The 15811-nt window shown below is 40.8% G+C and overlaps 1 protein-coding gene across 4 annotated transcripts in view; it reads right to left on the reverse strand.

The window, feature by feature from the left end:
• Positions 1-14184, reverse strand: part of EXOC3 (exocyst complex component 3) — a 31001-nt gene extending 16817 nt beyond the window's left edge. The window contains exons 1-4 of one of the 4 annotated variants that reach the window (XM_057423043.1): positions 14119-14184; positions 10540-10724; positions 7281-7500; positions 4591-5272 (exon numbers count right to left, since the gene is read on the reverse strand). In XM_057423043.1, the coding sequence (XP_057279026.1) occupies positions 4591-5272; positions 7281-7500; positions 10540-10683 (1046 nt within the window). In that variant the 5' untranslated portion in view covers positions 10684-10724; positions 14119-14184. Of the gene's footprint in view, positions 1-4590; positions 5273-7280; positions 7501-10539; positions 10725-11766; positions 11791-14070 lie in introns of those variants that run through there. The other 3 variants (XM_057423041.1, XM_057423042.1, XM_057423044.1) reach the window with 3 other exon arrangements.
• Positions 14185-15811: the final 1627 nt, after the last annotated feature.

Raw genomic sequence — 15811 nt, forward strand, 5'->3', positions numbered from 1 at the left:
ACTGGTTCAACCTGTGGGCTCTTAATAGGGGCCAATTTTACATGTATTTTAAGTTTAAGAGGTAATGACAGATAATTTACACATTCTGAACTTTAGAATGGGAAAGATCAGTGAAAAGTACCAAATCCTCCCGTCAAGTTTCTCAAAAAAAGCTTCTGCTTTGCTACTTGTATCACATCTGTATCAAAGCTAAAATACATTGAAAGAAAATCTAACTCTTTCCTGTATTGGTAGAGAATACCCCTAAAAGGAAGGGGCACCTCACATGCCAAATCAAAAGCGCATTTCATTAAAGTGATATTTTGCATCTATATAAGATTGTATAATGAGTTGCGTGTGTAACCGAAAAAACCCAAAGCTATGCCAAAACGCGACATAGCAAGAGCTTTTAATATTTTATGCTTTAAAAAACAATCACTCTAAACCACACTCTTTAGAGAATGCATTATTAACTGTCGATGGAAATACATTCAATCATAACACATAAATTGTTCCACATTCCATTTTTAGTGTGCTTGGAGAAGGAAGCCACAAATTCTATATTTGTAGTGGCAACTATAAAAAACAAATAGCAAATTAAAAAAGAAATCTTAAACAAGTGTTTAGTTTGTGTATTTCTGCAAGTTAAAGTGCTCAGGGTACATGCAGTAGGTGAGCGTAGTGGTGCTTCCATGTCATGAAAAAAAATGTCAAAGCACTAAAAAAAAAAACCCTCATACAATGCTTAACTGCTAAAAAACCCCAACATTTCAGCATTTGAAACTATAAAAGCTATTGCAACTGAACACTTTACATTTGTAGCTTCTTCCTGAGCCTGTAGGAAAAGAGACTGAAGATATTTTACATGGCTCAAGCCATCTAGAAAACTGAACTCTGTTCTCTTGCTGTTTACATAAAGAATACACATAATAGCAGGACCTGCTCTAAGCTTGTTCAGGGGAATTGTGAGAAGTTGTCTCTGGCACTGTGCCATATAGGAAGTTATTTCTACCCTCATTATATTATCATTCCCTACTTCAAAAGGCCTCAGAGACATTAAATCTTTCTCAAAGCTTATCAAGTGAAGCCCCAAACAGGCTTCTACCTCTAGCCACCAGAGACAAAAATTCTTACTATACTATACATTACCACAAGTTCTCTTTCCTGTTTGCAACAACTCAACATCTGGGGGAAAGGAAGTGATTGGCAATGCTCTTAGAAGTGTTAGGAGGCTTTTAATTATAGGGAAGAGTTACTTTACTTCCCTTCAAAAAAACAAAAACAAAAACCAACAAACACAGTTTATTGTAAAGTTGAAAATTCAGAATCGTACTACCTGGAAACTAACATTTTAAAAGCTGCTATTCTGCTTCCTGTGTCAAGCTTGCTCCCAGTCCTGCTCTGCCTTGTAAAAAGAGGTACTTGATCCAGAGACAACATCCACTTAGATGCATAGTACTATTTCCTTTGTTCTTCCTGAGGGTGAGATTGTTGGCAATGCCCGTAGCAATATTTGTGAACCCTCACCAGTTTTGTCAACACTTGATCAGTATCTGACAAAATGCTGTTAAAAAAATACGGGCATCAGTATCTTACAAGACTTTATTTTTTTTCCCCTAAATGCCTGGATTTTAGACCAGGTAGAGTCCTGGTCCCAACCTGGTAAAGACTTAGTAATAGCAATATGTTTCCAAAGTTCTCATTGATTTAAATATGAAAGACAAATACATCTAGCACAGTAAAACTACAACCCACTCAAATATTAAAGGCTATTTTTCCACATGCAGCATCACTTCTCAGCTGAGAGCTGAATACAGTTCTAAAAACAGATTCTAAGACAAGTTCTCGTGGGGAAAAAATAGGACACCTTTAAAACACCTCTCTTGGAAATACTGTAAACAGAAGTAATGCATGACTTCCTTACCAGTTCATTACACAGAAAAGACACCCTCAATACTGCTTCTCTTAATTAGTATTTTCTCAGCTAGCTTTGAAGTGCAGCTGGAATATGCAAATACAAATACTTATGTTCCCTCTAACATTCGGTTACATTTAATGGAAGTAGAGAAAGATTAGAAAGGACAAAACTAGCTTCTGCCATTCAGTGTTCCACAGAAGTGAACAAGGAATGTAAGAGCAGCTTAAAACCTTTTTTTTTGTGCAGGTAAAAGCATGTCACAGAAACAATTCTCATGGTGTCACATAGGCCACCCTCCTTCACACCTTAACCATGACATATAAACATAACACACAATACATTTTCTATAGCTATAAGACATGTCCAGCAACTGAGATTTGGTAAGCTCTGCAAATATTCCGCTTCAGCACTTTTCCCCATTCCCAGTCCTGAGACTATTCCTTCTTCCACTGTCCACTACAAACATAGACAAAAGCTAAATATCAACCTCTTTATAACAGTTTACTGTAATCTATAAGAATACAATTATTGTGCTGCCCTCTTTTTTTTTTTTTATTTTAAAGGGAAGAAAGTCAAAGTCTCATTTCTTTTTCCTGAGATATTTCCTCTAATTTCCATCACACTTATTACATGAAGACACAAGGGAGAAGTGCATTCTCAGGTATCTTGCACTGCATCTACTCTTACTGTTTCACTGCCTTCACAAGACAATACCATCAGTTGCTATGAGCCACACAGCCTGCTGTAGGAGCAATCCCTTTTGGGTTTTTTTGCTTTGTAAACAGTTACAATGCTGGCTTTGCTCCCTCTTTGTATGACAGAACAGATACTGAGAGAGATTTAGCTCCGAATCATCTAATTCCGTTGCAATCTGCTCTGCTTTCTGGGGGAGGGTAGAAGGTCAATTTTAAGACCAAGAATTGCCTTACTGGAACGTCAACCTCAGTGCTGTGAAGAACTTGGGAGCAGAATTTCTACTGAGGCCACATCCCCATAGGTAGAAGGATTCACATGTTCCTGATTTTCATTCGCTATGGAGTTATTGCTCTGGCCTTCTATTAACAAAGAACAGGCCAATGAACTCAGCTCTTTATTAGTAGCTTCATGTTTCATACATTCTGCACAGGTATGCAAGTATGCCTTAGTGGGTGCTCCTTATTGTTCCTTGCAAAGATTAAAAAACCAGAACTTCACAGAGTAGAGCAAGGATTACAAAGAGTACTGAACACAAAATGAATCTTAATACTGTTCTGTACAATTTCTATAAACAGCCTTATCTCCTGCCTATTCCCTATATGCTATTATCATATTATTACCTATTAAGCAAGCAATTTGTTGAATCAGTGAGATTGAACAATTGAAGGCAGCAAAAGTGTACACAGCACGGACTCTGGGTCAGTGCCAGCTCTCAAGAACAGGATCAAAGCCATGAGCCACAGAAAGGCTAGCATCACTTTTTCCCCAAGCAAATCAGTTGCTCTAGTAACTACATGCCAGCAGAAACTAAACAGTTGCCTTTTGAGCTGTTTCTACTTGGACGATGAATAAAAAAATCCCTCAAATTGCACAATACAAAAGAGTTTAAGAGAAAACCTGTAAGCAGAAATTCTTCTAAATACGCAAATCGCTACACAGTTCTGAGAGAAAACCTGAAGGAAGTTACTACATTCTTTCCATTTAACATCAATGAAACAACACTGAAACAGTCCCAGCCCCCGTAAGAAGGAACAATAGAAAGTTGTTAACCATACAGATCTTCTGGGGCTGTGGCCAACAACAATTCTATTTCACACACAAGCTCTCAGTTTCTTCTGCTCTTTCCCAGTACTGGCATACAAATACAAGGTAATGGTAGCTTCAAGCAGGTCTTTAACCTTAAAACTTCAAAGGCATTAAAACTTTAAGCGTACAAAACAGCTCAAAATCACATTAGAAAATGCAAGCAAGTTTTAAGGAGCAGTTTCCAGGAAGCAAATGCATAAAAACCATGAAATGAACAAGTTCTTTACTGCTGCCCTCTTTGGTTGCATAGACTCATACAATGGTTTGGGCTGGAAGGGATCTTAAAGACCATCTAGTTCCAGTCCCCACTGTGGCTCCTACCCTAGTTGCGGATGCTTATACTTCAACACACCCCAGTCTTTCCAATTGCTGACTTTATGGGTCCACAGGCTCCAGTGACCCATGGTCTCCATAAAATTGTTTGGCTTGAAAGGGATCTTTAAAGATTACCTAGTTCAATCCTTCTGCCACAGGCAGAGATACCTCTCACTAGACCAGATTGCTCAATGCCCTATCCAGCCTGGCCTTGAACACTGCCAGGGATGGGGCAGACACAGCTTCTCTGGGCAACCTGTGCCAGTGTTTCACCACCCTCATAGTGAAGAATTTCTTCCTTTATATTTAACCTAAATTTACCCTCTTTCAGTTTAAAACCATTTCCCCTTGCATTGTCACTATGCACCCTTGTAATAACGCCCTCTCCAGATTTCTTGTATGCCTGCTTCAGGTACTAGAAGCTGCTCTAAGGTATCCCCTGAGCCTTCTCCAGGCTGAACAAACCTAACTCTCTCAGCCTGTCTCCATAGGAAAGGTATCTTATATGTTAACAGACACGCAAATATTAGCACATAGACTGTGTTTTGCATGCTTACTCTCAGCTACTGCTAACAGAAAAGAGATGGGGACCTTACCTTTTGTATGTATTTAAAACCCAAGTTAGAAGGCTAACGATCTCATTTGCTTCCAGGTCTTCTGCAGCTAGCTCTTGCATGCGGGTAGACAAAGCTTGATGGTACATGTCTAGCAATTTGTTGAAAATGTCATAATTTGGAGGAAAACATTGATCCAGAAGGGTTTTAGCCACAAGCAGGTCATCAACGACATATTTACGTATGATTTCTAGATGGCGCACGAGCCACATTTTGTCAGATTCTCTAGTATCTGCTTGAGTGCCTTCAATTCGTGTGCTCACAGTTCTATCCAAAATGTTGAACATCTTCTCTTTCCACTTCTTTGGTCTGCCAGGAGGTATGAACCCAGTTTGTTTTTTCCGGTCTAACATGCGCCTGTCTATTTTCTCTTCCCTCTCAATTATTCTAACAACAGAAACGAGCAAGGTTGGATCTCGACGGACTGTAACAAGAGACCTTTGAACCACCATCCAAAGTTGCTTTGCCAACTCCTCAGAAAGTTTCTGCATATCCCCAAAGTATGTATGGATGAGGTTCATGTCATGTGTGTTTTTGCTGTCCATGCGATATTGCTCATACATCAGGTTATCACGAGAACATTCCAAATCCATCAGTTTTCGATGAGCTTGCAGAAGTTCCCCTCGCTCAATCAGATCGTGGGTCTCCCTGACTATCTCTGGAACTGAAAGATAGGCAGACAAGCAGAAAAGAACATAGAATAAAACAACACAGTCAAAATACAGAGATAAATACAATAAAAGCACTAGGAAACAAGCTGAAGAACACCTCTAGTAATTATTTTGAAATAATTTAAAGGAAATTACTGTTAAGTACTCAAAAGTTGTTAGTAAATGCTGAATGTCTTTATCCATTACTTATTAAAATGCTCCATTTTGATCAGTCGCTAAACAAAGATCACAGTGCCAAGAGAACATTATTTCCTTTCTCTTTTTTCTCTCTCTCCCACCCCCTCTTAAAAGGAAATAAAAATCCATGAAAATCTACTATGAAACAAATTGCAGTACGAGCTTTCTTGTATCTTCTACAAAAGACATTTAACTTGCCTGACTAAAAGTCACCCTGCTTACCCTGATGCTACCTACACCAAATAATACTGATTTTTACCTCCTTCATGCAGGAAGTTTTTGCCTGCCTAAAGCACAAAGTAAGAATAGGGATAATTACCTATGCTGCTAAAGTTTTTATAAGATTTTTCTTTTTCTTTGTTGTTTTTCAGTATTTGAAGAATACTAGAGAAGAGGGTTAGGATCCTGGGGGGAGAAGAACTGAAAAATCTCAACAGAAAAATGGTCACTGCAAAAAAGACAGCCAGTGATAAAACTGGTGTCCCCCAAAAAAGGTCTGAAAAGACACTTATACACAATCATTAATCATGTTGAAAACAACTTGGTTTATAAAATACTTGTTTTGTTCAGAGTGAAGTTATCAACAACTATATTGTTTAAGAATCCCAACAGGAGATGCTTCACACTAAAAGCTTCTCAGAATGCCAGTAAAGGCATTGTCTCAACTGCATTCAGTGCAAAAAAAACTAACATCCCCAAAATAAGTCAGCATTGTAACATACAAGATTTTGTTGTTCTTGCTGTTCTTTGTTGCTTACATGCAATGCTAGGCACTGACTGTAAATATTACTCTCTTTAAGCAGCCACCCAAATGTATTCCAGTTTGGTATTGTAGCAGTGGGATGCACTCTTACAGAAATTAAATCAATGTGGTACAAATGGGAAACAATTTTTCTTTATAGGTACATTGAGTTACTATAAGCAGAGAAGAGGAAAGAAAAGCCTATTCAAATGAAATCAAAATGGTATGATAGGTTTAGCCCTCATTATAGGGGAAACATTCTTAAAATTACTTACAAGCAGGAAAGTCCTGGCAAGGAATTCACCCTGATTCAAGATGGAATGGAATGTGCACCAAAAAGGCTGCATAAGAGGACAGAGGTAATCCTATTTTCTTTATCTTTACAGTACCCGTTATAAAATATTCATCTTATTTAATTTTGTAAACCTTCACACTTGTGCAGTGGTGCAAGGAAGAAGGGTCTCCCATGTATAACTCCTTTATGCATGAGTTGCTTTCTGTGATTATGATGCCTGGTTTTGAAGCAAAGACTGAAACTGAACTTCAGGTAGTTTATACTTAGGCTTGTAACATTAATGGAAATCCTTGGAGGCTGTTGTGTGAGAAAGGCTGCAGGGAATCATTGACTGGAGATCATGCCCTTTCATATTTCACCTTGCTTGCACAAAGCTTTTGCTCCTCAAAATCATTTGGAACTATTTTTACCCAACAGGCTTGCTGCAGGTGCCCAACTCACTGGTAACATTCCAGATCTTTCTGAATGTTCTTTCTGTACATGCCACTTGCATATTTCAGTCTTTTATACTACACATGTCATTGGTGCTACTGACTGCCAGCAAGAAACTTCTTTGTGACTTGTGTTTGATGATGAGATAGGCTAGACTGGAAGTTCTTACAGCACAATTTAGACTTGATATATATTAAATGGTTACCAGCCTAATTCCCTTAACATGATGCATAGGTGATTTCTCTTTTCCAGCAAAGTTTAAAGTTCTCAACATTACTTGAAAACCTGACTGCTGTTAGTATGATTTTAAAGTGCCTTCAGTATGTGACAGATTATATAAAGACCTCGAGATTACCTGAAAATATGTTCTTGAGATTTTCTACAGCAGCTGCCAGTTGGCTGTGTTGCACTACGGCATCCTTAACATCCTTGAGGTTTTCTATGGTGTTGATGCTCTGTCTCCAGTCCTTATTGACATCTATCAAAGACTGCTGAATGTCCTTTACATCATTAAGTGCATTGTGCAGTTGACTTAAACCTGTTCGTACTCCATCTAACTGTGACTGTATTGCTGCCTTAAATACAAAGAAGAAGACAAAGAAGGAACTCTTATTGATCACGATACATTTTGTATTTTCAGCATTTCTCAGGAATTCATTTTCATTTCTGTACCTAACATTTTCAGAGAAAAACCACACCTGAAAATGTAGTGTTATAGCTTACTAGAAATGTGTAACTTACTCTGTGCATGTGTACTTATTCTTTTTTCCTTTTTAAGTTCTGAAGTTTTATCTAGTTTTCAAGGACGTAGACACAATTGGTTCAGCTACAAAGCTAACACAGGAGCATAGGTAGATAGATCATGATCATTATAAATCTATGTTAAACCAGGATCATGGGAAGGCAGAATGAGATTTCTTCACATTTCCTTCTTAAATTAATTTCAAAGGATATCAGAATAAAGCTGATCCAGATGTTTCAACACAATGCTTGGTATGTACAGATTCACAGAGCATTTTCCTAAAACAATTAACAAAATTTGACTGGCAACTGAAAATGCTGTAAAAACCAAAACCAAACCCTCTGGTCTATTATGCCAGAAGGCAAAACCCCAAAATAACTCAAAAGGAATTCAGTCAAGATACAACAAAACCAAAAACTGAATAAAATTTCAACATTGTGAAACATCAACAGCCACACCAATAATAAAGTATTACATAATTTTGGGAAAAAGAGAGGTTATTGACATAGGTATGTCTTGTGACAGGTGACACTTGAAATAAAGCCTTGTTGAATAAGCTGTTAGTCCTGAATATCATTTGACATCCCAGGCACCTTATAGAGCATGCATTACAGTGCATACTGAGTGAGAGAAATCAGATCACATCCACAACGTTTTTTATGCATGTGTTTTTTAAAAGATGTGACTAAGATGAAATCAGGTGAGTGGAATATGAAACTGGAAGTAACAGACTTCAAATACAAGCCAAAGACAAGACATCAGTGAAAACAGAGTTGCATATCTCAAGGACTTGCTGTAACCAGTAAAGAAATAAGATAGCAATGGGTTTGCTAAGATCAAAACACATTTTTTGCCATACGTTTAAGGCCAAAAAGTTTAGGCAGTTGTGGAACATTTTGTCTGATACTAGAAGCCAAAGAGGAAATCCTGGTAACTATGAACAACATTTATTGTGTTTTAAATGTACTAAGAAAGTCCCAGAAAAATGCAGTGATTCTTAAACTATTGCTGTTTATGTACTTTCAAATTATGACATGCTGATTTTATTGCTAAAGCTGTATTTTCCTGTCAGGCTCAGTACAATTAAGCAGTCCTAAGGCATTTTTATACAGTATCTATTTACAGAACTGCTGCATTAACACATTTTTCCCCTACAGGAACTGAGGTAATTAGGATACTCAAACACTCTGGATAATATTCAAAATACAATCTCTTGAAGCTGAGGATAAGGTACTTTAAAAAATCACACAACCATTAACTGTTCAATACAATTTCTTCTGAGGCAGAGCTTCAAGTATGACATATTCACACTTACACCTATTTAACTTTAGCAGGAACTTTATTATGTTCAACAAAAACAATCACTGATCTTAGTCACCAGCACAAACGGCCAAGAAAAATTCTAAATCCAGATATCCACCCATGTTCAGTTTGTGTTCCACTAATCACATGGGGCCAGGGAGGGGTGAGGAGTGGGGGAAGGGGGAGAGGCATGTCCTAGGATTGTGGACTTTGCTTCCTAGAATGTGTATTCATCATAGACTGGACCAACCCTCACCATATTGAAAAAAAAAAACCAACAAAGCAACCAACCAACCAAAAAACCACCAAAAACCCCAAACAAAACCAAAGCCAAGCCATCCTAGGAACAGGGCTCAAAACACATATCTTTCTGATCCTATCCAAAATAGTAATTCTTATGGGAAAAAGTGCTATGTCACCATCACTTGTTTCAGGAATGCACTCTAAATGCATTTAAGGGATATTTTGCCACTATAGATGACTGAAGGTAACTTAGTGAAAATAACATGGAAACTAGCCATAAAGTGGATTTAGGCATTTGCAACGCTTACAAAAATACATTTAGTCATCACTGTCAACAGAAGCATACAGTAAGTAAATGACCACTCACGTATTATAAATAGCTCACAGTAACTAAACAACTGATCCATTATTAATACACCCCACCACATGCTTCCTGCCTTAAATCTGAAAAATCCAGTCCAAGTCATCAGCATAAGTTCTGTTTCTATGCTACAGACAAAAATTAACATGTAATTTGCAAACACATTTTTTTCACTGTGGAAGTCTCTTCTACTTCATCCAGCCTCCCATAGAGAAAGTGCCATCAAATACTTGTGGGATAAACAGACTTATTCTGAAGTATAAGATTAGATACAGTGTATACCAGACATTTTTATATTGTGAACAAAAAAATATTTTCCAAAACACTCTTCTAAGGCTCTACTCCAATTACTTAAGACAGCGGTCAAAATAACTGTTGGCTAATAAGTACTGGTGACAGAAGAAGTCACATAGAGATACTAAACATAGAATGACTTTACTCATATTTTAGGCTATGTCTGTGTATGTGCATGTGTTTGCATGCACTCACATGTACACATGTGAATGAGGAGGGAATCATTGGGTACACTTCCACATGAGTGTCATAGATTTTAGCCATCTTCCATAAACCCGTGTAACAGCCAGAGACTACATGGACTGACCTTTTTCAGATGCAGCCATTGATTTTTTGTTACAAGTTCAGTATTCAGTCATTAAGGTAAAGGTTAGGTGGCTGACAAGCTACACACCATGAAGGTAGCTGTCCATGGACAAACTGTCGAAGTTACAGGACATAAGAACACTTGAAATGCTTGAATAAAATTTCATTAAGATGTACAGCATTTGGCTGTGTTACTTTAAGGACACAAAGTTTCTGTTTTGGACACAGATCAAAGATATATAACCATGGCTTAAAATTATGTGGATGAAACTGTGGAATCAAAAAGCAGCAGGGGAGGGAAGGGGGAAGTAAAGGAAGGTAAATTGATGCTGCATCACAGATACCCAGGTTTATCAAAGTTTGTACCTTGAGTCGAGCTTCTACTGAAGCCTTCTTACGAGCTTCCCTCCTGCGATACTGCTCCACTTTATCCAGCTGATCAGGACGCTGAAGCATTCCCGCTACTCTCTGAACAGCTGTTGCAACTGCTTCCCTATCCGTTTCCTCCATTGTTGATTAGGACGTCAAAATGCCTTCATAATTTAACAGTACTGAAATGAAATACAATATATATTTAGAAATAATTTTTATTTTCATTTGATGGCTATGTGTCATTTCAAAGTTAACGACTGGGGAACTATGGCAGTAAAAACAGTGCAACTTGACAGAAGCATCATTAGACCATATTACAGAGCAGTAAGCAGAATTATACAAGAATTGCACTTATAGTCAATTCTGTTTCATTAGGTTATCTATCTGAAATGCTCTCCTGTTACCATTTTTCCATTTGCCTTGCTCTCTGTAAGTTACAGAAACCAAACCAAAACCGACAACAAATATAAAACCAAAAAAAACCAAACCAAACCCCCCACAAGCCTCCACCAACAAAACCCCCAGCAAATCTTCATCTAAAAAAAAAACCAGATTTTGTCTGATCAGAGAATAGGTTTACCTATTACAAGGGGAATAAGACAAGTACAAAGGAATCTTCTAACAGGTATAAGTAAAAATCCTAACTCTTCCTGAACTAGAGTCTGATGGAGCTGAGAGAACCAGAGCCACCCTGCAGCAAGAGGTCAAATTTGCTACCAGAAGTGGAGAGAAACATAGCTGTGCAAGCTCCAGACCCAGAGACTTAAGTCTAAGGCACTTCCATTTAGACTTCTGATGGATGATTTTTTTTTCCTAGTCTTATTTTCAGTTTTTCTCACAGTATCAGTCCATCAGAGGTGTAGGTATGCAAGGAAAAATTAATCAAGTATTTCACCTAAGTCTCCAGCAGAATTTCTGTGAAGTCAAGACATGCATGCAAACTACTATGCAGAAAACGTCAAATTTGCTGTCCATCAAACCACACCTGTTCTCTCAAGCTTCACTAGCTAACAGAAAACAGGCAAGATCCCAGTTACCAAGATGCAAGAACATGGTGTCCACAGAACTTCAAGGAAAACATCTGGAATTCCTCACTCCTTCCAATTTTTTTCCATCTGTGTCTTCAGTCTTGTAATCAAGCAGAATATTTTATGTTCTGCTGCTAAAACTACAGATTATACTCTCCCATATCCATATTATTCCTTGAAAGTAGATACCTACTTTCAAAGCAGTCTGCATTCGTGTATCCAGCACATCACTTAATCTCAACAGAATAGTGATCTGATGAATAACTGTGCCAAGTGCACTGAACTGGAAGAGCAAAAGCAAGAAAATTCATGGATTGAGAGGACAGTTTGATAGGAAAATGGAAACACCTCCTGCCCCCCAGCAAAAAGCAAAACACAACAAGGGAAGCAAAGGCAACTGCTCACCACCTCCCATTGGCAAACTAATGCTCCAAATAGTCTCTGAATAACAACCACCCTGGAAGCCAAAAAACTCCCATTCTTCCTCTACCCCATCTTTTATTGCTTAGCATGACATTATACAGTAGGGAGTTTCCCTTCAGCTGGTTTGGGTCAGTTGTGTTCTCTGTCAATCTATTGTGCATCTCCAGCTTACTCAAGGGGAGTGGAGGGCAGAGCAGGAAAAAGAAAAAGCCTTGACACTGGCAAGCAGCCTTCAGCAATAGCCAACATGCTGGTGTGTTGTCAGCACTGTTTTAGCTACAGATTAAAAACACAGCATCATAAAGGCTGCTATGAAGAAAGTTAACCCCATCCCAGACAGACTCAGTACAGCATCAGTACAATTAGTCATTTCAGAACTTACTGGAATCAAAAGATTCCAAGATAGGTTTCCCAAGAGCTAGCATGTAAGACTATGTCTCAAATTCCTTCATCCAGTATCTCACGATCTGTATCTCTAGTATCTTCAAAAATCACGTGTACATATGCATTTATTTCAGAATTATTTCTACAGCATAAACTCATGTCTGTCTTTACCTCAGCTGTGCAATCATACCCATCACTTTTCTACCTAATGGCCTGTTTAGCTCAAATGATGTTTCATTTCAAGGGCACACGGTGAGGTGATGAGGGGGAATGGCTTTAAAATGAAAGAAGGTAAATTTAGATAAGATGTTACTCTGAGGGTGGTGAGGCACTGGAACAGGCTGCCCAGAGAAGTGGCAAATGTTCTGTCCCTGGCAGTGTTTAAGGCCAGGTTGGATGGGGTTCTGAGCAACCTGGTGGTGTCCCTGCCCATGGCAGGGGTGCTGGAATTAGATGATCTTGAGGTCCTTTCCAACCCAAATCATTCTACAATTCTGTCACTTCATACTCGACATGTCATGGTGGAGAACCTATTCCTAGCACTCACACTTTTGAATAAATACAGCGGTTTTGTTTAGCCCAATCCATTTCATAGGATCATAAAAATCAGCTAGGTTGGAGAAGGCCTTTAAGATCAAGTCCAACCATTACCCCAGGACTGCCAAGGCCACCACTAAACGATGTCACAGAGGGCCTCATCTACATGTTTTCTGAATGCTTCCAGGGACAAAAGCTATTATATATTATTATGCTATATATGCTTTTTTTAAAAAATTTAAAATATGAATTTACTACAGAAATTATATCTGTAGTAGAGAGCTTTATACTGACTTACTCCTTTATTAACAACTCTGACTACATTCAGCAGAGTTAAGACAGCTTTAACCCACAGAGCCACTACCCAGACACATTAAGTAGACTTCATGAACAAAATCAGCAGTCAGCATAGTGTAATCTAACCGATTACATACTAACTTGCTGAGGTAGACAGGTTGTTGCACAACTACCAACCATTCAAAAGGAAGCACAAACTTAAAAAAAAACATGTCAGCTTTGCACAGAGGCTGTGAGTCAAAACCACAAACACCTTCAGAGCAAAGTACTGGGAGAAGCAAACAAAAGAAAGTCCCGAGAAGCCCTGGAAAGGCTTCAGTTACAAGCACATCCTTATCCTCCGGCAGGGAGCCGAGCAGCCAACCAGCGGGGCGATGCTTTCACAGCGGAGGCCCCTGTCCGCCCCAGAAACCACCTTCTGAGCTAGAGGCGCGCAGGGACACCCAGGTTTGGGACACAACCCCCAAAACAAAGCCCAGAGGAAGCCGTGGCAACCCCAGCCGGCAGCCCCAGCGCCGCCCAGCTCCTCCCGGCCGCACTCCCTGTGGGAGACGGGTCAACTCGAATTACTTGCATTGACGCAGGTGCCCATCCTTGCCGGGCTGAAGACGGACACCTGACCCCGGGCACGCAAGAAAGGCTGCAGCCCCGCCGCACCGAGCTACACCGGGCTCGGCAGAGGCCCTCGGACGGCGGCCACGCCAGAGGAGCCCTCAGCACCCGCTTCGGCCTCATCATCCCGAGGGTCTCCCTGGATGTGTTCGGTTTGGCCCAGCCCAGCCCGTCCCTCCTCCCGCTTCCCGCTGACAGACTGCGGTCGCGACATCCCTGCAGGAGACAGCGCAGATTCGCTCACCGACCAGGGCACTGGCGCGGGGCGGAAAAAGCCACGGCTCTCACTTACCGGGTGCAGCCCGCCCCGCGGGAAGGCACTGACAGGCCGGCACCGCGCACGCGTCGGGAGCCCCGCACGCCACGCAGGCGCAGAAAGAAACCACCGCCTCCTCCTGCTTCCCCCTCCGTGGGTCTCCACTGCCGGTGGGCTGTGCGCATGCGCGCTGCTGTCCTTCATCAGTTCACTGAAGTGGGGTGCGCCTGCCCCCGCAGGCGGAGCGGGGAAAAGATGGGGGCTTTTGGTAACCGGGAAGGTCTCTGGAAGAACGATTTATGCTGGTTTGGTGTCCGCGGAGCAGCGCCGCTTGCGCTCCACGGGGAGCCTCGTCATGGTGGCGGGACGACAGAGTGGGCGACGCCCACATCGCCTCAGAGCAGGCTCGGTGCTGCAGCCTGTGGGGCTACCGGTGGCACATCACTGTTTCCCTCCCTTAGGGGACTGTCAGTACTTTTGGGGCCTGATTCGAGGTCACCGAGATCGGTTAAAAAGATAAAGGGCGGAAGTCCTTTGCGGCATTAAACCTGTGAGTTTGAGTTTTAGCCTGTTGCAGTGAAAGCTTGGGGTATCATCTGGAGAAGGAATGCTGTAGGTGGATAAGCTTAAAATCATGCCGTGCTTTATAGATCCATGTGGAAGTGGCTTTGCCCGGCAGAGCAAAAGTCCCTTAACTCAGCCGTGTCCTCACATACTATTCACAACTTGGGTTGCTGTCACGTCGAGAAGGGCTGTGTTCAGGAGCGTGTTGTGACTGCGGAGACGCAGCTCGCCACAGCCTGCCCTGGCTCTGCACAACAGAAACGCCGGGGCTCAGGGGAGCTGCTCGTTTAGGATTTAGTATACATGTTGAGAAGAACTGTGGTGCATTTAAAAAGACAAGTAGCTGTGTCATCAGCATTGGGTTGGTGAATACGGGGGGAAACTGGGACAGCCGAGGTGCCTCCTGGGGACTGGTTTTGTGTACAAGTTGCTATAGTAGCTGCCAGCAACAATCAATGCTTTAAAGCCTGCTTCAGGTAAAGCAAGTGCTTCGGCCGCGCTCTGTGTGCAGTGCTTTGCGGTGGGACCTGCGGCTGCCGTGTAAGACGGAGCTTAACCTGCCCCTCAACGTGTGAGTTCCTAACTGCAGCAGGCTGATCAGAGGGAAATGGCAGTTATGCAGTTAGAAATAAAGTTTTGGTAACAGGCATCCTGACAGGAGCTTTTATCACTTTGTAAACTGCTTAGATCTTCTGATTTTAAATTAGCAACCAGAAATGGAGAATATTCTCTTCTTTTCTTTGCTAGTCTGTCATATAGGTGCAGTAACGGATAAAAGTACTGAAAGTGTGGTTGGTGGTTACCGTGTAACATTATCTGGTCATCTTCTGTATTGTGGATTTAGGCTGTTTTTCGTATGGTGGTGGAAATGGAGGAGGCTCTGGGAGATGAGACTGAGTTAGGGGGAATTCTCGAGTGTAGTTCCTCTCCTGGTCACTCTGCACAGCAGGAATCAGAGCAACTGAAAGCAGTGCAGCTTTCTTCCAAACCCAACATCGATCTCTGTCCACCTCTCATTGCTATAAAAAAAGGTAAGGAAGAAAATAACACTAAGTACTTCATGTTGCCTTTGTATGGAGAAAAATCCAGGAACAAAATGGGAAAGTAATTAAGGACAGTTTTCAAGTTTGTACTTATGTGTACTGGGTGGGCACGTGCTATTTTG

The sequence above is a fragment of the Pezoporus wallicus genome, unplaced genomic scaffold, assembly GCF_028554395.1.
Source record: "Pezoporus wallicus isolate ANWC-B61680 ecotype Strahan unplaced genomic scaffold, APGP_CSIRO_Pwel_v1 contig_749, whole genome shotgun sequence".
NCBI lineage: Eukaryota > Metazoa > Chordata > Aves > Psittaciformes > Psittacidae > Pezoporus > Pezoporus wallicus.